At 40.4% G+C, this 23,124-nt stretch overlaps 1 protein-coding gene across 1 annotated transcript in view; it reads right to left on the bottom strand.

The window, feature by feature from the left end:
• Positions 1 to 2,978: 2,978 nt before the first annotated feature.
• Positions 2,979 to 23,124, bottom strand: part of si:ch211-45c16.2 (mitogen-activated protein kinase kinase kinase 13) — a 40,047-nt gene continuing 19,901 nt past the window's right edge. Inside the window, 12 exon segments of the mRNA XM_044131993.1 lie at positions 2,979 to 7,072; positions 7,836 to 8,118; positions 8,266 to 8,336; positions 9,459 to 10,212; positions 11,124 to 11,267; positions 11,463 to 11,628; positions 12,249 to 12,406; positions 12,493 to 12,651; positions 12,846 to 13,004; positions 13,855 to 14,046; positions 14,123 to 14,306; positions 15,732 to 16,435. Of these exon segments, the coding sequence (XP_043987928.1) occupies positions 6,971 to 7,072; positions 7,836 to 8,118; positions 8,266 to 8,336; positions 9,459 to 10,212; positions 11,124 to 11,267; positions 11,463 to 11,628; positions 12,249 to 12,406; positions 12,493 to 12,651; positions 12,846 to 13,004; positions 13,855 to 14,046; positions 14,123 to 14,306; positions 15,732 to 16,362 (3,003 nt within the window). The 5' untranslated portion in view covers positions 16,363 to 16,435 and the 3' untranslated portion in view covers positions 2,979 to 6,970.

Genomic DNA, 23,124 nt, shown 5'->3' with positions numbered 1-23,124 from the left:
CTCTTACTCCTTGGATTTCTTTGGCTTTGTCTGAGTTTCTCTGCATGAACATGCAGCCATGCAGGTGAAAGGAGCCCAGCTTCTCCACCCATGTTCAGATTCATCCACCTTTGTTTTTTATGACACATCTACAAACCTCACTAAATTAATATGCGACACATTTATTTGTAAATGAGCTAAATCTGGATGTCCTTTAGAAACTAGAGCTGTGCCTAGCTGCTTTTATTAGTATTAAAATCAATGGGTTTTATGTACATAATGTAAATAATTACGATGCTTTGTTTAGAAGTAGTTGGTTTTCCACATTGCACGGTCTTTGACTGCACCGTTATTTCAGGCTACAACCAAATCTACCACTAGGGGGCAGCAGCAGAAGGCTTGCAGTGATGAATACCTCCAGCGACCAGAGGAGACCGAGGTTAAATTTTGCTCCCGCAGCAGTTTTCAGTCCGAGCAGTCATTAATCATTTCTTACTGCACTCATTTATTTTCTTATTGCATGTTGTGCTTTACTGCACAGGAAGTGAATCGAGTTCATTCTGACTCGGGGATTCTTTTACAGACTGGTGATGCAACTGCTGTGGCATTAACTCTGAATCTGAATAAAGAGGCTTTCTGGGGAAGATGTCTGTGTGTTTCTTGATGCTCTTGCCTCTGTAGTCTTCATGCTTTGTGTAACAGAGAAACTCGATTTCTAATGGATTCTTTGGATACCTGTAGGGATTCTGTCTAAAATGTTTGCGGTATCTTTTGCCGTTTTATTGATTTCCTGTGTTTTGATCACCATTTAAAGCTGCAGTACTTTTCTAAATAAAAAAAATAGCTGCTGAAATTATCACCATGTTGTGACATTATGGTATGAGACTTACTTTGCTACAGTGTCATCCAACAGTAGAGCCCGCCATGAATGCTGCAGCTCAAATGACGGAAAATAACATTTTCCTGCATTGATAAGTTCCTTTCCTAGCATTAGCACATTTAGCATTGCATACCTGAGTGATTGACAGCACTAAGGCCCTCCCTCTGACTCTGATTGGTTGATTTTTGACAGGAGCAGTACATTTGCTCAGATGGCAATAATAGTTCAGGCAGGAGGTGGAAGAGGTCTGTCTTTTTACAGATTATGTCTCATTTCATACTGTAACAACTTAGTGACAGGGTTTTTTTTTCCTACCAGGGGGTCTTTTTTGGGCTCTAGTGTCCCTTATGTGACAGTAGGCTGACAGGAAAGGGGGAAGGAGAGGGGGGATGACATGCGGTAAATGTCAGCAGGTCCAGGAATCGAACCCGCGACAGCCGTGCCAAGGGCTCAAGGCCTTCAAACCTGGGTCGTGCTCCCCCCCCCTCCTTATAATAATATTTAAATATATTCCATTTTGTCTTATCAAATATTCTTCTTTCCTGCCTTCCTACCACCCTCTTCTCTTTAGAAATTAGGATTTTACAACAAATTGAAAAACGATCACTACCTATTTCCCAAAAAAATCTCTGGACACCAGAGTTAAATATATAGATGAGCACTTTCCTGTGTGCACATCTATTCTTGTTCCCCTTCCATCATTCATACACACTAATTGATTATCTTCCAACAGCTGTTGTAAAATATCTCCATTCGGATCAGTTCCCTGCCCTCCCCATAAACTGCTATGGGTATTAAAATCTGCACACCAAATAACTTTATTTCTATTTTGTCCCTGAATTTCTTCTAATTTATCCAAATCTAATCTTTCACATGGGTTATGTGCATTTATCCAAATCTCTATAAATACAAACTCATTTTCTTTCCCTTTCTTAACCGCTCTACACGACATCCCCTCCCTAATAAAAATGGCACATCCCCCACCATTACCTTCAATCCGATCAAATCTAGTAGCAGGATAATGTAAGATTTTACATTCTATAATTGGGGTTTTAATTAAGTTTTTTGAATACAAATAACCTCTGGAGCTTCTTCTAATTTATCAATAAAATGCTTTAATTCACTCCAAATCACTCCCTTCCTCCATGTACTTCCTTCTTGTCCCAGACTCACACTTGTCACTTTCTGTTTTCCTACTTCTTTCATCCTACATGCTCTTTTTGTTCTTCTGTATTACAACTTATTAAGTTTCCATGTCTTAGATCTTTAGCATTTGTAATGTTCCCCACTTGATTCTTCAGAATTGTGGATAGTATAACTGGACTGATTGTTTGCAATCCCGTCTCCTCGTTAACTAACAATTACTTTAAACTCCCTTATTTCCCCTCCATTTCTTCTTCAGACTCATCCCAGTTTTTCCCCACTCTTCCCCTCTTTCCTACACTGAAGGATGTCCTCTTTTTGGACTCATCCTTTCACTACTCGATATTTCACTGCTACATTTCACTCTCGTTTTCTATACTGTTTTCCCACTCTGGTCAATTCACAGCACAGCTGTGTCTACCTGCCATAGTCTTTGTCCAAAGGTCTTTCTCCAATCCACGGGTTTTCCCAACATTTCCTCGACGCCGACTTCCATGAGTCCGAGATAATCTTATTTCTTTATCTTCTTCTCTTTCATTTCTTAATTTCTACTTTTTAACCATCAATTCAACGTGTCTCTGCTTATACGTCCGCTTGCTCCTCCACCTGCCTCTGTCCTCACTGCTGACCTAACAGCTTGTCAGGCACATTTGGTGCCTATACACACACACACACACGCACACACACACACACTCATGAGCCTGACACTGCATGTAAAGTAAGGTTTTAAAGCCTCAGATTTTAGACTTTGAATCAAATAATTAGGTCATTAGTGAAACTCTGTGGAACTTGACTGCGAGTTGAGGAGGCTTTTCATCCGTTAGCACACCTCACTAGACGACTGAACCCCGGCACCTCTCATCCAACACATAAAACCCTCAATAAGATCTAAAATAATAATAAAATTAGCTTGCATAGCACTGAATTTATATGTATTACCCACTTTGTTTTAAATAAAACAAGACAAACGACTGTGTTCTTGGTACAGTACATCAGCATTTATTCCATGCAGTTTGTTTGCTTTGATTTTATTCTCCTATTGCACTGTACACTGAACAATACAGGAAAATGACAGGATTGGTTGATCATAATGCCATTCAACAGGGAAGAGGGTCGCAAATGAGAGAGAGAGAAAAAAGTATGTGTGCTAAACAGAATCAGGCAACAATTTCACAGAAATTCAAATGGAAGTATTTTAGTTTATGATTTACAAATGCGAAGAAGGAATCACTGGAGAAGTAGAAAAATAATTGGCTCCTTACAAGCTCCCTCGGGCTCGTCTACCCTGCTGTGATTCCTAACAACTTAGGGGAAGATGAAAAAAGCTGAAGGAACACTTGATTCTACAAACTACTTATTCAATACTTTATACTGCAGTGATGAATCTAAACGATGAGTGGTCCCTCTGCAGGGTCAAACAGTGATATGGTAACGCTTTTGTTCAACCACACCAATACTGCCCTCTTCCCCACAACCGTTCTTTGTGCTTCCTTCAAAAGGAGAACCTGTTGGTCATGAGATTTCTGAAGCTGCCTCAAATTAAGAAAACTACTCCTGATGACTCATTTCAAATAAATTAATTCATTGATTATGTAGGCCAGCTACAAAAAGGAGAGAGAGAAAAAGAAACAACGATAAAAAGATCAAAATTAAATTAAAAGTTCACAACAATCATTCTTCACAGGATGGACGCCAGAGAAGACAAGTGTTATTATCAGCTCGATCAGATTACAAGAGGTTACTTCACATGTACGTAAACAGAAGAGAAGAAGGTAGATGGAGCCTTTTCATAGCTCTCGAGCACATTGAATCAAGATTCACCTTCCTGTCCTAGTGTTCAATACTGATATAAGGATGACCTCCTCCTCCTGTCCGGCCGCTCGGCAGACACATTAACGAAAGAGGATGAAAAATGGATCACATTGCATTTACATTTGTTTATGTACAGGTTTAACACTGAGATATATGGTTGGTGAAAACCAAGAGCAGCTTAAAGCTCCGTGAACTCGTCTCTGGCTTGTGTTCCTTACGCAGATTCACAACCGTCGGCACACACACACACAGGTCTGAGCTGACATCATTAGCGTTCAGTACCGCCCCAACTGATGGGATTATTACAAATGTGGATGCCAGACGAGGATCCAAAAGCAAAAATAATGCTTTCGTAAATGCAGTATCTCTTTTTTTTGTTTTATTTTGTTTTGTATTTAAGACGATTGGGTGAAAAGAAGTTGTAGTGCTGGGACTGTGAGACAGATTGGTGTGGGAGATTCACAGAAAAAAGGCAAAATCAAATGTCGCCATCTAGTGGCAGCTGATATATTGCTGTCATTCAACACAAGTCCTGAGCATCAAACCTCAAAAAGGCAAGTTGGGGGGAAAAATAAGAGAAAGGGAGCAATTAAAAATATATCCACTCACTGCTCTACTCTAACTCCTAGTAACCATGGTTACATCCAGCCTGCTGGATTAACCCCCTCTCCTATTTATCACCTGAGAACTACCCTGCTGTTTGTTATTGCTGTTCAGCCAACAGACAATATTTACAAGTGCATCTCAATACATTCAAATATCATAAAAAGTTAATTTACTTTAGTCATTCAATTAAAAAATTAAACTCGTTATATAAATTAATTGCAAACAGATTCATATTTTACAGAGTTTCTTCAAGTTTCAGTAAATTCAATCTAAACTTACTGACCTCTTTTGGACCAAATATGGTTTAAGAACAACATGACTTACAAAGAAAAACATACTAAATGAATCCCTGATATGCTCAATAACCCACACTTAGCTTATATTCTGTATTTTCTTTTTTGCTTTTGCCATATGTTTTTATGAATTTTGTGTTTAGGTTACCCACTTTTTAACACCTTTTATAAAGTAAGTCTACTTATCCATAACGGGTTTTAGCAAATATTTGAAATCCAGCCACCTTGTCAAATATACATGTTTCCATAAAGAATTAGCTGAAATAAATAAGGATAAAAAGAGTGTGATTTTCATTCCCTAAACTAACAACTATAATCCAGCTTCACAAGCAGAAATATTTTATGGGTTTAAAGGCTGGAAGCTGAATGAAATATTACAGCACACCACCACTCTACATGTCAAGACCTTCAAAACACGCGAAAAATGACTGCTACCACAACATAAAACAAAAAAAAAATTAAATGAGAGGAAAAGGCTTATAGGAGTACATTTAAAACATAAATAACACTTAAGACTCATGATGGACAACTGGACATGTTTTTAAATCTTAAAATGTAAATTATTTTAGGACTTTTTAATGACTACAGAGACTCAAGCCTTTATTTCTGTTTTCCACTTAAGGCTGTACCATATGTGGGATACTTTTTCCCCTCTGCTAATTTTTTCTTTTTGTTTTGCTGAGGCAAAGGAGCCTGGGAAAAACCAGCTTCTTTAGTGAAATCCTAAAGCTTGTGCAGCTTATGGAATGACAGCTTTACGAGAAATACTATTTTTCTACAAATTGGTATGATGACATTTAAAGAGACTTTCTGATGGATTGATGCTCTAGTTTTACATCCCAATCATTAAACTTAGCAGGTAATTTTGATTAAAAATTTCTCTGTGCATGCATTAGCATTATATTAATTTGACTTTTATCGAGTGAAAAAAAACTTTTCATCATATTCTTATTCATAGAAATTGACTTGTATTGTTATGGATAAAAAAATAAGAATATCTGCAAGAAAACGATGAATGAGGCGCTCTGTCACTTTCCATGAAAATCGAAAACAAGACAAAAAGAGATACTGCATTTAGTCTGCAGCTATAGAAACACCTACACTAAAGGATTGAGTATCCAAGGCTTCTCTGTAAGAGCTTTTTTTGTTTTTAAATGCCTCCTCAGTCCTTTATATCAACATGTGCCAGTCGAGGAACATTCTTTCACACGATAGTTGGTCCGATCCAGTTTCACAGTCCTCGAGCGATCCTGAGATGAGACTTGAAACTGCAAAGTCTGATGGTTGAGGAAGGGGGGCTTACACAAACCAACGCACATCATCCTCAAACGCTCCCATCGTGACGCCTGATTGCTGATGACGTGTCTCAGAGAGAAGGATGAGAGCGTCCTTTATTTTGTTTGTTTTTAGCTCTCGGATGAGTCGTCCTCTCTGCTGACCGCTTTTCTGCTTCATGCAGTCCTTGTAAAGCTTTTTTCCTCTTGAGAGCATGCTCTAATAGCTATGCGGTGATCCTGATAATGAGACAAGTCCAGAGGTGTTTTTATTTTTCCTTCGGGTGAGTTTCCATTTGCAATTTGCAAGGCGAGTTGTTCATGCTGGTGTTGACACTGTTTCCATGAGCTCATTGCTTACTTGTGTCAGCCACAGTTGTGACAAGAAGGAAGTGAAAGGATGCAGGATACCGGGTCACTGCGTTGTAAACTAACAACAAGATTGTTTTTTTTCTTTTTCTTTTGTGAGGTTTTACCAACACAGAGATGCTCAGAGTAACTGTAGCGAGATGTAGGCCTGTAGTGATGCTCCGACGCATCAGAGCTTCAACATTTCCTCCCACTCCCATCCTCCGCACCTTCATCAGTATCAGTCTCAAAATGTCAGTTTTTATTTCCTCTGTTCAGAGAATCCTGAATTTCTCTTCAAAACTCAGACAAAAATAAATTAAGAATGTTATTCTATCTACTGTACATTATCAATCAAAAGGGAATCCCTGCCATGGGTCTGCCTGGATGCAGTGCTAGACGACGGGATCACTGATGGTTGAGGAAGGGAGGCTTACGCAAACCAACGCACACGGAGGGGGGATGGTGCTGAGGATGAGGGGAGATTATGCAGGACTTTGCTATAGGGAGAGTTTTGTTCTCTATGATGTCCTCTTATTGCTGTGTTTTCTGTGGAGCCCTCTAATATGGACATGATGGCCACCAGGCAAAAAATAAATAAACAAACAAACAGATCCAACACCCTGTGGAGAGTTTCACCATGACGACGGAGCACCGACTTTGTTGTTTCTGATGGTGGTATCGGAGCACTCTGCTTCCGACGAATCACAGTCCGAGTCTCCGAACTGCAGCGGATTCTGGAGACAAAATGAGAGAAAAAAACTTGAGCAAAGACCTGGCAGCTTTAAAAATCACTTTACGTCTTTCTGGCTCTTCTATAAGTTTGTAATAGTGAAGCATGTGTTGACTATAAAAATCAACTACTAGTGGTTATCTTAGCCAAAAGTCATATAGATTTTTGTTACAATGCAATGTACTGTCATTAAATGAAATATAATTACTGTAGTTTTTGTTCAAGCCAGATAAAATGTGGCTGCTAATTTCCCATTTATGGCCAAAAAATAAGCCTTGCACAACAAGCTCATTTTATTTTATGATTAGTTGCATCATAAAATAAAATTAGCTCAATAATTTCCATTGTCCTGCTTGTTTGTGTAGTTTTATTTAGTCATTAAGGAGATGTTGCCCTTTAAAATTGTTGGAAAGGCGGCCTGTTGAAAACTGCTGCGAGTTTTTGATAGAGCACAAAGCAGTTAGTTTGTACCTCTTTTTTTCTTTCTGCCTAACTTGCAGTTTCGCCTGTTTTCTCTGTCTGAGTCCAATGAATAAAATGTTTTTGAAGGACAATTTTGTTTACCTCGTGATCTATTACATTTATTGTTTTAGTTTGTTTAATCATTTTTGGATATCTAAAATGTGTTCCAGCTCCACAGTCTTTAGAAACACCTAACTGTGTTTTATTATGCCATTATAAATCTGTATATTTTTCCCCAGTGTTCCCACAGTACAATAGCTGCACGCTGCCTACACCTTTAAGTCAAAAGCCAAATCGCTCCTGACCTCATAGCTGTGTTCGTCCGAGCACAGCTTCCCCAGCGAGATCTGTGTCTTCACCCTGCGGACGGCGCACTCCTTGTCGGAGAGGCCGTCGGACTGGGTGGAGATGTCGATGGGGATGTCGGGCGTGTGCGACAGCAGCTCGTCCAGGTGCTCCTCCTGGCTGGCGCTCAGGGGTCCGCTGTGCGAGTGGTCGCTGGTGTTGCCCTCCTCCCCGTCCGACACAGACAGGTTCTCCGAGCTGAAGGTGGAGTAGGACTGGAAGCTGCTCATACAGCGATGGGGTCTGGTGGGAGTCGAGGAAAATATTCTGGAGTGAGTGCAGTCTTACTTAATTTTGGCCTCATTTGGATTACGGTCATTTGTTTCAGTTGTTAATGGATTATATTAGCAGTTTTACGACACGTAAAAGTCAGTTTGCAAAGTATTTTACCTCTGTCGCCGTGGAAACTCCACTTCACTGTCCACCTCTCCCTCCTCCTCTTCAGATGACTCATCGCCACCCTGAAAAGTGCAGCAACAATGGCCATTGATATACAGACACTCACCATACACACACAGGGCCTTCCAATATTCACACCTCCAGAATATTTTAACATTAATACCTCAAACTTTCTTTAGACTGTTTTTATTTACACTGCCTTTAAATTATTTTCACATACTTCTACCCCACAAGCACATTTCTGGATTTTGTGGATTTCATTGGGATTTTACGACAAAGATGAACAAAAAGAATTACGTAATAGTGAGTTTTTGGGATATGTAAATCCCTAACAGATTTATGCATCTACACACAGAAAATGTTAAGCCCATTCCTCTGCAAAATAACTCAAACACAGTCAGATTGGATGCACAGATTCTGTGAATATTAATTTTCAGGTTCTTAGTTGGATTGTAGAGTGGACTTTGACTAGACCATTCTTAACAAAGATTATGCAGTGATCTAAATAATTTCACTGTTGCTCTGTCTGTGTATTTGGGTGACCTTTCAACCTGGTCCTAAATCTCTTCAGATGTGAGTCTTCTATAATTGCTCTCTATTTACATTTTTAAAAAAAAACATCCAACACAGCATGCTGCTGCCACCACCGTGTATTACTACAGTGATGCACAGTGTTCATTTTCCAGCACACATCCCATTTTGAATACAGTCCAGAAGGAACACCTGCTTAGTGGTCTTTAAGAGTTGTTCAAAGTTTGGGAAATTGTTTTAATGCCCACATAACTTTATTTCTGACGGGTCTGATGTGTTCCTTGGGCTTCATGCTGCTGTTTTTGTTCATTAATATTTCCAAACAAATCATCTGAATTTAAATTGAAATCAAAACTTTGACTCCGTTTCCCATATAAATAGCATCTGAAGGCAGCTGGTAACACTGCATTCAATTTGGGGCCGTCAGAGTAAAACGTGTTTGACACAGATAGAGGCGATACTTCAATTTTTATTCATTAAAATAAAGCTGAAAAACATTTACTTTCATTCTACTTTGCAACGACTCACTACCATTGTTGGTCTATCACATAAAATCCCAGTAAAATATGCTGAAGTTTGTAATTGTACTGTAACAAAATGTGAATAAAGTCCAAGGTGTGTGAATGTCTGTGCAGTGATTCATGGCTGTTCACCTTTCTGAGGGGTCTGAGGGTTCGGGGCAGTGCAGAGGGCAGCGGGTGTTTGGACTGGGATGGATCCTGCGCCTGCGGGGCAGCGAGGCTGCAGTCCTCTCCGTTTAAAGCTGCTTCTTTATTGGGTGGCGCCAGTGAAGACTGGTTGCTTTCCTGGGTGCTAAGCAGTGAGTAGTGCGGTAATTCTGGTTGGCTTAGAGTGGGCGGAGTCTCCTGACAGTGCAAGCAGCCAGGCAGAGGGTGAGCCTGGCAGCAGGGACATAACAACACAGCGCCGGCCCCTGGTATGGGGTTGGAGCTGGTGGAAGAAGTCCGCTGCCGCATGTCTGCATCCACGGCTGTGGAAATGAGGTCAGGACTGGAGTCAGAGACGCGGCGCTGAAGGTGGTCGGTCTGAGGGCTGCGCAGGGCGGCGGCGGGGCCGAAGTAGCGCAGATTGTTGGCACAGTTAACTACGGCCTCCTCGCGGCCTTTCAGAGGAAGAAACTGACCCTCAGCTGGTGGGTGATGATGATGATGGTGGTGGAAAGGCTGCTCTTGCAGAGACTGGGTGTCTTCTGGGGCTCCAGCAACAGGCTTCAAGGCGCCAGGGAACTCGCTGTGGCTGCCTTTGCTGTTGGCGCGGCGATGGCGAGGCTTGCTGCGGTAGCGGGTTTTCCCAGGAGGCGTGGAGACTTTGGGACTGGCCGACAGAGGCGAGGGTGAGGGGAGCGGGTCAAGGCTGGGGATGCAGTCAGAGCGCAGCAGGTCCGGCCTGCAAGAAGACATTCAGCAACAGTGCATTCAGTCTAGAGGTGTTTTACAGTCTAGAGGCTGCAAGTAACCATTGTTTAGGCGCATCAACACAAAAGTTAGATGCACCCAAATTAAACACAGCAGCTTTACAGGTTCACCTTATTTTAAGTCTCTGAACATTAAGGCGATATTGATTTGTAAATCCTTAATTAACAATCAAGTAAAAAAGTTCTTTGAAACTGTCCAAAGAGCTTCAATGAGCAGAAATTTAAACTTTAAATATTTCAAGATAAATAAAAATGTATCCAAGTGCTAAACTTCTTCTGAGTAATTATCTCAGACTAAACGTTAGTAAAGAGAAGTTCTTCTTTTTCAGTACTGAATTGATCATCATCTCACCTGATGATTAATTTGCTGCTGAAAGGCAGCAGTGGGAGGAGTCACCTTGTATTTATCATGGCTTTGTGCTTCTTCACTGTTTATATTAAATTCCTATCAAAAGCAAAGTTCTTTTAATGCCAACAATTTTAATGAAGACGCTAAAAAACTGATGAATGGACTGTGTAAGGTTTGCAAATGAATGTTTTATTACTTTTTCCCCCTGATAAAAGCAAATCAAAAAGTATTAAATTGAAAGTTTATGCCTCTTGTTTTCACAAACTACAATGGAATGACAGAGGGGAAATACACTTAATATCCCTTTAGTTAGTTTAGTTTAGTGTAAACTCAGAGGGGAAAGGACAGCTAGAAAAGAAAATTAGCTGGTTTTGCCTTCAATTAAACTCATGACTGATGAGAATTTTTTAGGTGAATATTTTTCCCACTAGTTTCATATTTGATATGGAAGAAAATAGATGTAAAATAAGTTTTCCACCAGTTTATGCTTGTATACTTTTCAAGATTAAATGAAACAAAACTAAAATCTGAGACCTTTTGGTGGGTGGCATGCCAGGTTTGTGTGAGATGCTTCCTTTTTTCTTGATGAGCTTCTCGACGGCGTTGGATCTGACGATGGGCCGGACCAGGTGGCGTTTGTAGCTTCCTGGATATTTCTTCTCCACTGCCTGCTCCCTCCTACAGAGACAGTAGATGTTTTGTTTGGTTTCACAGGATGGGATGTAAAGACAAAAACACCAAGAGGCAGAAAACTTCATCCAGGAACAAAAGTCTTGCATCTGCATTTGAACTATTTATTGAAGTGACACCCAGTAAAGGCCTATTGTAAGGAAATGACACCAAAGTGAAATAACTCCTTGTATTTCTACATACTTCATGAGTTCCTTCTCTCGGACCTCCAGCTGCAGCATGATGGCACTGAGCTCCATGTAGAGGTTGTTGGCTCTCTCCAGCTTTCTCTCATAGTGCTCCCGGATGTCCAGAGCATGCCTAAGATAATAATAAAATAAAATAAAATCAGCATTATGTAATCCACCTGCTGTCCTGTTAACAAAAACTATGATCAATTATTTGGAAAACAGACCTGAGTTCATCCCTCCCGAACCTGCATGCAAAACTGGAGCTGTGAATTCAAAGTATTTTAATTTTAATTTAAATACTTAAAATTTAAATTAAATTTTAAGTAATTAAATTTAAATTAAATACTTAATTTAATATAAGTAAATTAAGTATTTACTTAATTTACTTAAATTAAGTAAATAAGTAAATACTTAATTTACTTATTAAGTAAATTAAGTATTTACTTAATAAGGTACAGAATTGTGAGGTGAAGTGAAAGCAAGAATATGTAGTTATTTTGAAAATAACTACTAATATGTAGTTATTTTGAAATAAGAACAACTAATTCAGTACAGTGGTTGTACTGAATCTTGCCCCTAAACAAAATTCAGTACAACCACTTGCCTTCAGGGCTTCGATGTGCAAAGCAGTTGAGAAATAAATAATGCTGGAGAGAAATAGTGCAACTATGCATTACTTCACAATCTCATGTTACTTCGTGATGTTTTTTCTGATAAAATCCCAAGGAAAGACAAAGAATAGAGAAAAAAACCTGAAAAAGTTCAAAGCGTATAAAAACATTTTTTTAAGGGGATATACCGCGAGAGGGAAATTTGACTTATGTGGGCATTTTGTCTGAAAACCAAACCTGAGACTTGAAGTAGGTCTCCTGAGGAGTTCCTAAAACATCAGCAGAGGCAATGTCGAGATGGAGGAGGATCTGACGAAATGAAGGCCTATTCCTGGGCTTGCCTTGCCTGGAATGAAGCAAAACAGTAAAGGAATCAAGATTGATCTCAAAGTAATCGCAGAGCAGATGTAACAGCATGGGGTCCAAACTCACCATGTTTGTTTCATGAGGATTTTAAAACCGTCTGGGCAGGTGGAGGGGACAGGAAGGTGTAAGCTGTTGCTGCCAACACCCCAAATGATGGCGGACGAGTCCACATCTTTGTAGGGAATTTCTCCTGTGAGCAATTCCCATAACACAACTCCAAAAGACCTGAAAAACACAAAGTGACACAGACTCCAGTTTCAATGTACCACAGACAAATCCAACATCAGATTTTCATCTCTAAATTAGAGGCAAGAAAAAAAGCTTTTTATTCAATAACTTTAATAGAATATTAAAGATATTCAGTTATTTTCAATATAAGATAATTTTTTTATTTTATATTCAAGTGCGCTACTACTCACCAGATGTCGACTTTTTCAGACACAGGCTCGTTTCGTATGACTTCTGGGGCCATCCAGGCCACCGTACCTGCAAATGACATCTTTGTACTTTTATCGCTGAGCTCTTTGGACGTTCCGAAATCAGAAATTTTCACAGTGTCGTTGTGTGTGACCAAAACACTGAAATACAAACAGAAGAGAGTTACAAAATGAGCTGATTTAGTATAAACTATTCACTTTGTCAATTAAGCTTCTTTGCTGATGTTCCACTAAATTTAAAGAGCATTATCCTGTTTTATTTCTTCTGTAGCACACTCAACTGTTTTTCAGAAAAGTGTTTCTGAATCATCCCATTAGCTAAATGAGACTGACCTTTTACAGTGTTTCAGCTAGCTATCATTCTGCTGACTAATACAGCGCTTGCTGCAGCAGCATGATGATATTGATTAGACAGACAGAGCTACAGACACGACTGCAGAGGATGAGACAGAAGGAGGAGGAGGAGAAGCAGAGGAGCTAGATTTTGTTAACCAAAACATTTGAGCAAATGTCACTCTGTGAAGAGCTGGAGGGATGAGTTGCTGTTGCTACTTTTATCCAAAATGTCTCAAAAGGTACTAAAGTGGTTTGAAAAAATGTTTTATATAAAATCCATTAAGGACCGATGCAAAACTTATCTATGAATTTATACAGCGGTTTAGTTTTAAATGTGGAAGCTATGGATGGATGGACAGTTGGTATGTGAGACTGACGGAAAGACAAATTTATGGACAGATGGATGTAAATACAGAAAGATGGATGTCTGGATGGATGTAAAGTTGAACTGACCTTAAGACGGATGTGTGGATAGAGAGACAGAAAGACGGATGGACATACAACTATTGTCTATGCTTTATTTTTTTTCTTGATCTTGAAAACAAAAACAAAATGTTCTCCTTTTTGAGGGAACCCTGTACTTAGCTTAAGAAAATCAGATTCAGGAAAGTTTTCAAGCCTCTCGTGTGACATTAGCAGTAAACCAGCAGCTCACTTGGGAGACTTGAGGTCCCTGTGGATGATCTTGTGAAGGTGTAGGTAGTTCATGCCGCCGGCGATCCCTGTGGCCCAGTCTACCAGCAGCCTGGGGGTGACCTTCCTCCCGGCCCTCAGCACCTCATACAGCTGGCCCTGGGCGCAGTACTCCATGATGATGCAGTAGCAAGGCGCCTGGGTGCACACCCCTCTGACATTCACAGAATAGGAAACATGTTTTAAAACCAGGAGCAGGTAACCAGTAAGAAGTTGAGTTTTGAGCTTACTTGAAGCTGATGATGTTGGGGTGCTTGAGCTTCCGCAGGTGCTTAATGTCCGTCTCTTTCTGCTCCCGCACCTTCTTGATGGCGACCTCCTCAGAGCGAAACTTGCCCAGGAAGACGGCGCCCTGCGCACCGCTGCCCAGCCACTGCAGCTCGGAAATCTCCTCAAACGGGACCTCCCACATGTCTGCAATCAGGTTAGTTACATTTCATCAGTCTGACACCTGCACTTTGTTACATTGTCCTGTGAGATGACCAACATATTTATATCAATCTTATTTAAGATGCACAGAAAGGATTCTGTCAGGTTAGCTGGTAGAAGGAAATATCTGAATCCTACTTAAGCAGGTAAAATAGAAATATTTTTAGAACTTTGAAGTGTAATAAAAAAATTTAAATTTCAAACTTGTTTTTAAGTTTAAATATCTAATTTTTAGGTGGTTTTTTGCACATGACAGACAGGAGAGATATTCCGGTAGACGCAATTAAATTACAACATTTGTTACATTTTCACCTGGTGCGGTTCACTTTCAGACGACAGTGTAAAACAAACCCTTCGAACAACCAGTTCACCCCATAACCTTTGGTGGTGCTGCACGAAGAACCTCAAAAGGAAACAACACAAAAACACTAAAGAGTGCAACATCCTTCTTCACAAAACGTAAACAAAAATGGTCTGGCATCAAATTTTACCGGTTGTAAGATTTCTCTTTAGCAAAAGACCACAAGGCATTTCCCCTGCTAGCGCTAAACTCACAAGTTTGCTTTAGTTGTATTTGCCCAGAATGCCTAGCACTGTAGTCCACTTCCTGTTTTTAGAGCAATATCTGGTCTGCTCGGCATTAAAACAGCGCCAGAGTTGACTTCAACCGAGCCGAGATCTCAGGCAGACCAGAGATTGCTTTTCTGATCCACATCAGAATATAATTACACATTCACATCTCCCCAAATGAACTGTACATCCTAGCTGAACTAGAGCTGGATTAAAGTGGACTAAACAGGGATGGTGTGGATGCATCATTAGAGACAAACCACAAAAGTCTGGAATTATAGTGGATCTAAAATGTCTATCCTGCCCAGTTAAAATGCCAGGTTTAATGACATAAATAAATCAGAAAATTATAAATGACCTTTTCACAAACTGGGACCACTTCTGTGCAGCACAAGTAACTTATACATTCAGATAAAAACAGCACAATGTACTATAAATGACATTCAGGGAGTCACATGCTGCTTTATCCCTGTTTTGTGCTGCTTTACTATCAGTGGTGATGATGAGAAGTTATGCTGCCTCATTTGTCAACTGAACAATGTAAAGCTTCAGCTCATTTGTACCTAACCTCAACGCATATCATCCAGCCTCCACAGCGAGCCCTGCAGCAAGGCGAGTCCACCTTTACCCATGACCTTAATTCTAACGGACAGCAGTACAGCCACACAGCAGCCTCCTGCTAAAGGTGGGGACAGATATTCAGTTACGCTCTTGGTAGTACAAGACAGAACCGTTTGATTGTTTCTCAGAAGAGTTAGAGACAGAAGCCTTTTAATTAAACAGAGAGGATTTAGTTTGTTCAACCGGACACCGTGCAGGGAGGTGAAACCAAGAGCTAACCTTGCTGCTGCAGCTTGTATTCTGTGGAGTAAGTTTTCCCGATAATGTTCCAGACGGGCCGGAGGCAGCCAAACAGCCCCTCCAGGAAGCCCCCCGACCCGGGCCCGGCTCTTTGGAAGTGCAGCTTGAAGTCGTCAGGGTGCCGCGGATGGCTGGGTCTCCCCTCGCCACTGTGGTCCACAGGACACTCTACCTCTCCCATCTGCTCGTCCAGGCCACTCCCACACCCACCGTGCTCACAGGACGCTGGTGAACCTGCTTCTTCCTGCTCCTGCTCCTGCAGCTGGAGTACGCTGTTGTCAAAGTGTCCGCCTTCGCTCCGAGTAGAGTCCACGCTGAGGGCCGTGTTTCCTGGGCTGATGCCCCCCAACATGGAGTCCTCGTCCTGGCCGGGCGTGTGCAGGGGAACGGGCAGGTTGGTCGGCGGGGCGAGGTCTGTTATAATCTGAGGAGGTAAAGCAGCAGGAGGGATGGCCAGAGGAGGCTGGGACTGGGCATTGGGAGAGTTGGATTTCTTCATGGCGTCCCCAACCACAGAGAGCTTAAGCTCTTCTTTCAGCTTCCCCACCAAGAGACTGGGGCAGGAGGTCCAGGAAAGCACCTCTGGGGAGCTGCCCATGGTGTCGTGCATGTGGATGGGCAGCCCAGTTACAATGGGAGGTATGCGTCTTAACGCACTGGTCTCTCTGGATGTTGAAAATCACCTGCAGAATAAAGAGGAAGGAAGAAAAAGGACATTTTTTGTTAATAAAATCCAAAAAGACTTTTTACTTCCACAAACTGAAACTCAATCCTCTCATCTTTTATCACAGATCTGTTGAGAAAGAGAAGATAGTTATTATTTCAGGTGACAAAGTCTAAGCGTGACAGAGTGGGAAAATCTAGAGAGGCTGTAAATTTGCACATGACAGACAGGAGAGAAAATACAAATAATACCATCCAGGGAAACTTTTGGCAAGCAGTTAGATCAAACCAGCTGCACGCAGACACAGATGACACTGGGACTTTTCTGGGATCTCTGTGACCGACCAGTAATGACACAGGAACGATTAAAGGTTGGGAGCAAAGACATCTGGCACACATGCTTCCTACGCTCTGCTTAACCAGCTGCGCTGACCAAGAGCTACTGAGGTACAAGAACCACACAAAAACTGCAGGACTGAAGCAAAACCAGAACTTTACACAATGAGTTTCACCAAACAGCCTTTCTGGATCTTTAAAGAAAATAAATGTCTAAAGATAGAAATCACAGGAAATAACTGAACTAATAAAACTGGCAACAAAGGTTTCTTCAGTGCATGTTAATATTGATTTGTCTTAAATAAAGACAAATCAATATTAATCCATCTGCTCTATTCTCGGAATCTTTTTTCCAAATGCAGCTGGTTGGGTTTATTCAGTTAGTTTTTCGCACAAATTTATTTAATTTCCTTTTTCCTTTTTGTTTTGGGCACCTTTGTGCCCAAGGACATGTCTAGAGAAGGAATGAATTAATGAAAGAAAACAAAGAATGAAAGATAATAAAGACAGAATGAAAGAAGCATTCTTTAAAATAAATGGCGAACAGAAGAGGAGACAGATTTAACTATAAAATGACATCCAGATGGACTGATAAAAAGTGGAAAAAGCTATCCCAACCAATACGACCTTGTGTGGAAAGAACATTCCCTTAGATCTAATAGCTGGTTGTACCAACAGCTGCCATAACTTGATACAAGCCTTTTATATTGCTGGAGGGTTTTCCAGCAGGAACGGCCTGTTTAAAGTCATGCCACAGTATCACAAAAGGATCTAAGTTCAGACTTTGACTAAGCCACTCCCGAACGTTCACATTGGGGATTTTTTTGTAGTCAGAGGTGGAGTTGCTGTTGTGCTTTGGATTATTGTCCTCTTACTTAACCAGAAGTGTGTTTGTGGTTACAAGCTGGTCAGACATTCTCCTTTAGGATTTTCAGGCCGAGAGCAAAATTCAAAGCAAGTCATCGATGTCTTGCTTTGTCTTGGAGAATCAAAGCAGCCCCAGACCTTCACACTATCACCACCATGTCTAACTAAATGTGATGTTTTCATGCAGAAATGGTGTGTTAAGTAAACAGCAAATGTAATGAGACGTACTATTTTTCCAAGTCTTGGGGAACATCAATATGGCACACTAAGATCAGCTTATTTCACTTGTTTTGTAATCGGGTGCCGTGCTGCATCGTCCATTTCAACTATTCTATCGGCACAAATAAAATGTTTCAAATAGGTTAGCTCAACAAGACATGATTTGTTTAAAAGAAGTAACTGCCACAATGTGAAATAAAATAAAATAAATCCAAAACCACATTGAATTAACAATAATACAATGCAAAAAGCAAATGACACAGTTTGCATTCTTTGTGCTCTTTACCTTAGTCACCTCAGGCCAGATTCATTTGTAAGATTTTATGTGTCTTTTTATTCCCAACACTGCCTCCAGGAGCTGCCAAAAGTGAAAACGCTCAAATGTTATTTTCACGCTGTGGCTTTTAACTTGATGCAAACTATGGGTGGCTCCTACTGAGGTTTTAGCTGGATCTTTACACAAAATAAGAAAAAAAAATAAAGTTTGAACAGGCAGCAGAAAACAGTGGAGAGTTTACGAAACTGATAACACAAACAAGAGATGAAAGGGTTTAGCGAGGAGACGAAGCTCCAAGTGGCGTACAAGACACATATTGTCCAATCAAAACTCTTCTGGAAAGCAGCTTCACTTTCTAAACCATGAATTCACTCCTTAGCCTTCAGCAACATTTTTACATGCTTGACTGGAAAAAGAAGACGGTGCCACAAAAAATGGAAAAGGAAAACCTTGTTATAAAAGGTCTTCAAAGAAAGAAATTAGCTAAAGACCAAAAGTTGACGATTGCTAACCGGTCGAAAAATAGAAAATGGTTATCTTTTTCTGATCAGTGGACAAACCGTAACCAAACGCTACTTGCAGAAACCCACTTGGAATGGAAGATATTACTAAGTGATGCCATTCTGATTATTGGTGAGAAGACGCACAGAGATATATGAAGTCATTTAAAGTGAAACTATTTTCCATGAAATGAGCCCAAGAGAGAGTAAGGCATCTTAACAGGAAGATGACAACAGGAAGGCTGAACAGAGAACAGAAAAAGTTCTTTTTAAAATCCTTTTTAGCTCCCAAACTCTGAATCTCCTGGAACATTTTATGTTTTAGAAATGTTGGCATCTGTTAGAAAATAAAAAAAAATCTTCATTGATCACAGATGGAAATTACATAAGATAAATCAGGTAGTTCGGGTAGCCAATTCTGTAAGGGACACTGTTGGTGGCCACCATTTTGCAATACTAGCACTGCTAATTATTAATATAAGATCCTAAAAACTATTTTAAAAAAACAGATTAATAGCTACTGATTTCCCACACACATTACATGACAATATCAATTATTAATAAACTAATCATGATTAGTTTACTAATAATTAAAGTCAGAAAAACTAGAAAAACCATGACATAAATACTGTCCTGATGTCTTATAAAGCAGATTTCCAAGAATTGATTCAAACCAATAATAGCAGCTCAAAAACTGAGCTGCTAAATTCTGATCAATATATTTTCAAAAGGACTTAAAATAGACAAGGTTAAGCTAATCCAAACTGGTTTTTAAACCTCCATAAAATTTTTCTAATTTGCTTTCAACAATCAGACGTTAAATGGTTTTAATCAACTGTTATTAAAAACTTTCTAAAGGTCTAAAGAAATAGTTGAAAAGACACAGAGAAAGCCTAAGTAAGCAATAATTAAGTCTATTTTAAAGGAACCCATAAAATACTGACTGCTGGAGGCAAAATATAAACTAATGAAGAGCAACACAAATATTTCTGCCCAGAACTGTAGCTGCTGTTTGCATCTTTGTGAAAATCCATGTAGTGTATCTCTGTGCATCCACTGGGGGTAACCTGAGCGCTGTGAGAGTGTGGCAGCTGCCAGCAGCTCATCTATAATGCAGGCGTTTGCCTAAGCACGCTGCTGAGAGTGCAGGGGAAGGAGAGAACGCTCTCTCAGGTATCCAATAAATCCCTCCCTTCCAAAGCAGAGACAAGCGAGCCGTGCGAATCGAGGGCCAGCGGTGTAATTCCACCTCAGACAATTTTCAGAGCTGGCCTTCTGACACTGACCCTAAAACGGGTGGATGTGGTCGGCCACAAAGACATACTGCAACCTCTGTAGCTGAACTGAAACTCTACAGTTATCCCGGCTGATTAATGACCACAGAGCGCAGGTGCCTTCCCACCTTTTATGTCTGTTTCCTGACACCAAGAGGAGGAAAGAAACCTCTTGCTCCCGTTCATCAATCTCTAATGGAAGATCTCAGAGCCTGATGGAGAGCAGACAGACGGTTTCGTTTACGTAGTCATTTATTTACAGAACTTTCCAAAAGACTTTGTGACCGAGAACAAGGACACATTAACTGCCCCTCTGATGATTAAAAAGAATAGAGTTTTAAGAAAAGATTGGTATTGGTTCAGAGGAGGACACAATGCACATCCTAAGCAGGATGAATATTATAGAGAATGAGCCGGATGGGGAGCGATGGAGGGGGGAGAAATTATCAGGAGCTGATCCTTTAATCCCCCCACAGGGCTGCAGTTTGAAAAAACACACATCCAGATATATTTTAGTTACTATTTATATACATTTTTTCCCCATGAACTCCCTCCGTCATGGTGGGCATATTTTTAATTAGAGATACACTTAACTCAAGGGAGCTGCAGTTATTGTATCCCTCATTATGCATGTGTGTGTGTACAGCATTTGGTGATGGTGCAGGGGAGGGGATCAGGTTCACACACACATGCCCTGGGCGTGTCTGGCAAGATCCAATAATCCCACTACTCCCAGCAACCCACCGGGGAAGGCAACTCATGTTTTTGCAACAACGCTCAGCAAAAGCCTGCGTGTCTGTTGTATCTTTACAAACAGCAGCTGAAACGGCCAGCAAGTATCAACACAAGAGTGGAGACTCTTCATCTCAACAGATGTAACGTTTGTCCTGGTACCCGAGCGGGCAGCAGCCGACTCATCTGCGTTTCCCTCCTCATTAACAGGAGCCCTGCTGGGAGCCACCCAGGGGGAGAACCTCCTTTCAGGTGACAGCTGCGCCTCCAACAAAGAACCAATTTAGCCTCCCATCCCACCTCATCATTCACGTGTTACCATGTCGACACTGCATCCATCCCGACCCTATGCTGGCAGTCACACTCGATCCCATTCAGCAGGCTGAAGGCCACATTCATGACGTCGACAAAACACAGAGTGGAGAAAAATTTGGCTTGAAATACAGCAATGTGACTTCTTGAGTGAAACGTGCAACATTTGTTTGGGATTTATCTGCTTATTGGACTTAAAAAAAAAAAAACAAAAGCAAAATGTACAAATGTCAGTGACATTGTGGACATTGTAAAATATGCAATGTTTTGAATATTTTACAATGTTTTACAAACACAGCTTTCAATATATTTTATTAGGGTTTTGATAGAACAATGTGAAGGAGTATTTAACTGTAAAGAATGGTAGAACACAGTTTAACAAAAATCTAAAATGCGTGGCTTGAATTCATATTCAGGGTTATTTAATTTCCTTCATCTACAATCCAGTGCTGTCAGAGTGTGGGTGGGTGATTATGACTTAGAAATTTATTGCAATATTTTGTGGCACTATTGTGATAATTTCTATTATTATTAATAAACTATTTATTACTTCTTTTTGAGGTAACTGTATGGCTGTAAGTTCATGGCGCAGCATTCATAGGTGTCACAAATACAAATCCTATTTCTGAAAAACATTCCCATTTCAAATACTCTTCTTCAGGACACTACATACAGCGTAGAATTGTGATTTATATCACTAAACTGCAAACAAGAACTGCATTTAATCACACTTTCAAACGTACTAATATTTCTTGATGCTCTCGTGGAATAAAAAGTGGAGAGATTAGTAACTACTGTCAGTTTTGTTTTTATTTAACACCTTTAATTGAAATTTAATGAGACAATAATAAATCAAACTTCTTATCATGATAAGAGGTTTTTCATGATAAACGATATGCCCATCCCTATTCCAGAGGTCACCTAATTACTGAACAACTGACAGGCTGAGCAAGGAGAGCATTTATTAGAGAAGCAACACAATCACAGCAGGAAGAAGGTTTAGTGGTTTGTTGCTACATAGTGTCTCTTTGGTAGTAACTATGACACTACATGATCTAAAAAAACTGTTTCTATCTCTACTATTAAGAACAAAAAAATAGCCACTGTCACAGCACTGATTGGTTGTGAGAGTTTCAGAGCAGAGGGTCCTTTGATGGTCAAACAAAGACTTAGAAAATAAAGATCAAAAATCATCCACCTAACACATCACAACAGAAAATAATGAAAAGAAAGAGAGCGCTACAACCCAGACTCTGGAGGAGCTGGACAGATGCACAGCTCAGCTGGGCAAATCTATCGACATCACAACTCCATATGTCTGGGTTTGTGCAGCAGTGGCAAGAAGAAGTAAGTTACTGTGGAACAAAAGCCATAAGAAGTACAATTTGAAGTTTGACACAAGGGATTTGGGGACATCGCATGTTCTGGTCACATGAGACCAGATCAAAGATGGACAGGGTGAGATCAAACAAATTCATCAGAGGTTTAGAAAAGAAGAATCAAAAAGTTTCACTCTACATGTGCAAAACTGGTGGAAACGAGTCACAGAGAAGTAGAGTCCTTTTCCCAACATCTGAAGCTTATTTCTGGGACAAATACCAGCACCACAAAGTTTGTGTCCCGCTTGGACTCCTCTCCTGAAACAGATGGCGAGAGCTGGGTTGGTCTCCACCGATCATGTGACAGTCTGTTTTTCCTGGTCATAGTTGAAGAGGTGAACTCTGATATCTGTACTTGTTTCCCCACACTATGGACTGTTCAAGGTCTCTGTGTGAGTAAACAGAGTTATAAAACTCAATCGACATACACGAAACTCACAGATGTAAGTCATTGTTCAAGCAGACAAATCTAGTAGGTATTTAAAAGTTTATGTGTGAATAAATCAGCGTTGTCCTCTCTAGCCTCACCAAACTGTATGTGGGTGAGAGCAATAATCTGCTGGTGTGTGAACAGCAAATTATTTTTCACAATCTCTTTCAGCTGACATTTTCCTATAATCCTTCTTTCCTCAAATTCAGATGCTATTTGGAATGAAAGCAGGCCACACGGCACAATAACCCTCACCTGTTTAGCAGCAGTGTTAGACTGGAAATCAAACAGAAACATGGTCAATGCTTTGCCTTAAACCCGAGGGAAAAGACCAGGTGGTGATAGTGTGTACAAGTTTGATTTTTGTGTTTCTGGGTAAACAT

This window comes from Gambusia affinis, linkage group LG11 (genome assembly GCF_019740435.1).
Source record: "Gambusia affinis linkage group LG11, SWU_Gaff_1.0, whole genome shotgun sequence".
Lineage (NCBI taxonomy): Eukaryota > Metazoa > Chordata > Actinopteri > Cyprinodontiformes > Poeciliidae > Gambusia > Gambusia affinis.
Note: the sequence above shows the minus strand (reverse complement) of the source record. Positions and strands in the feature narration are given on the sequence as shown.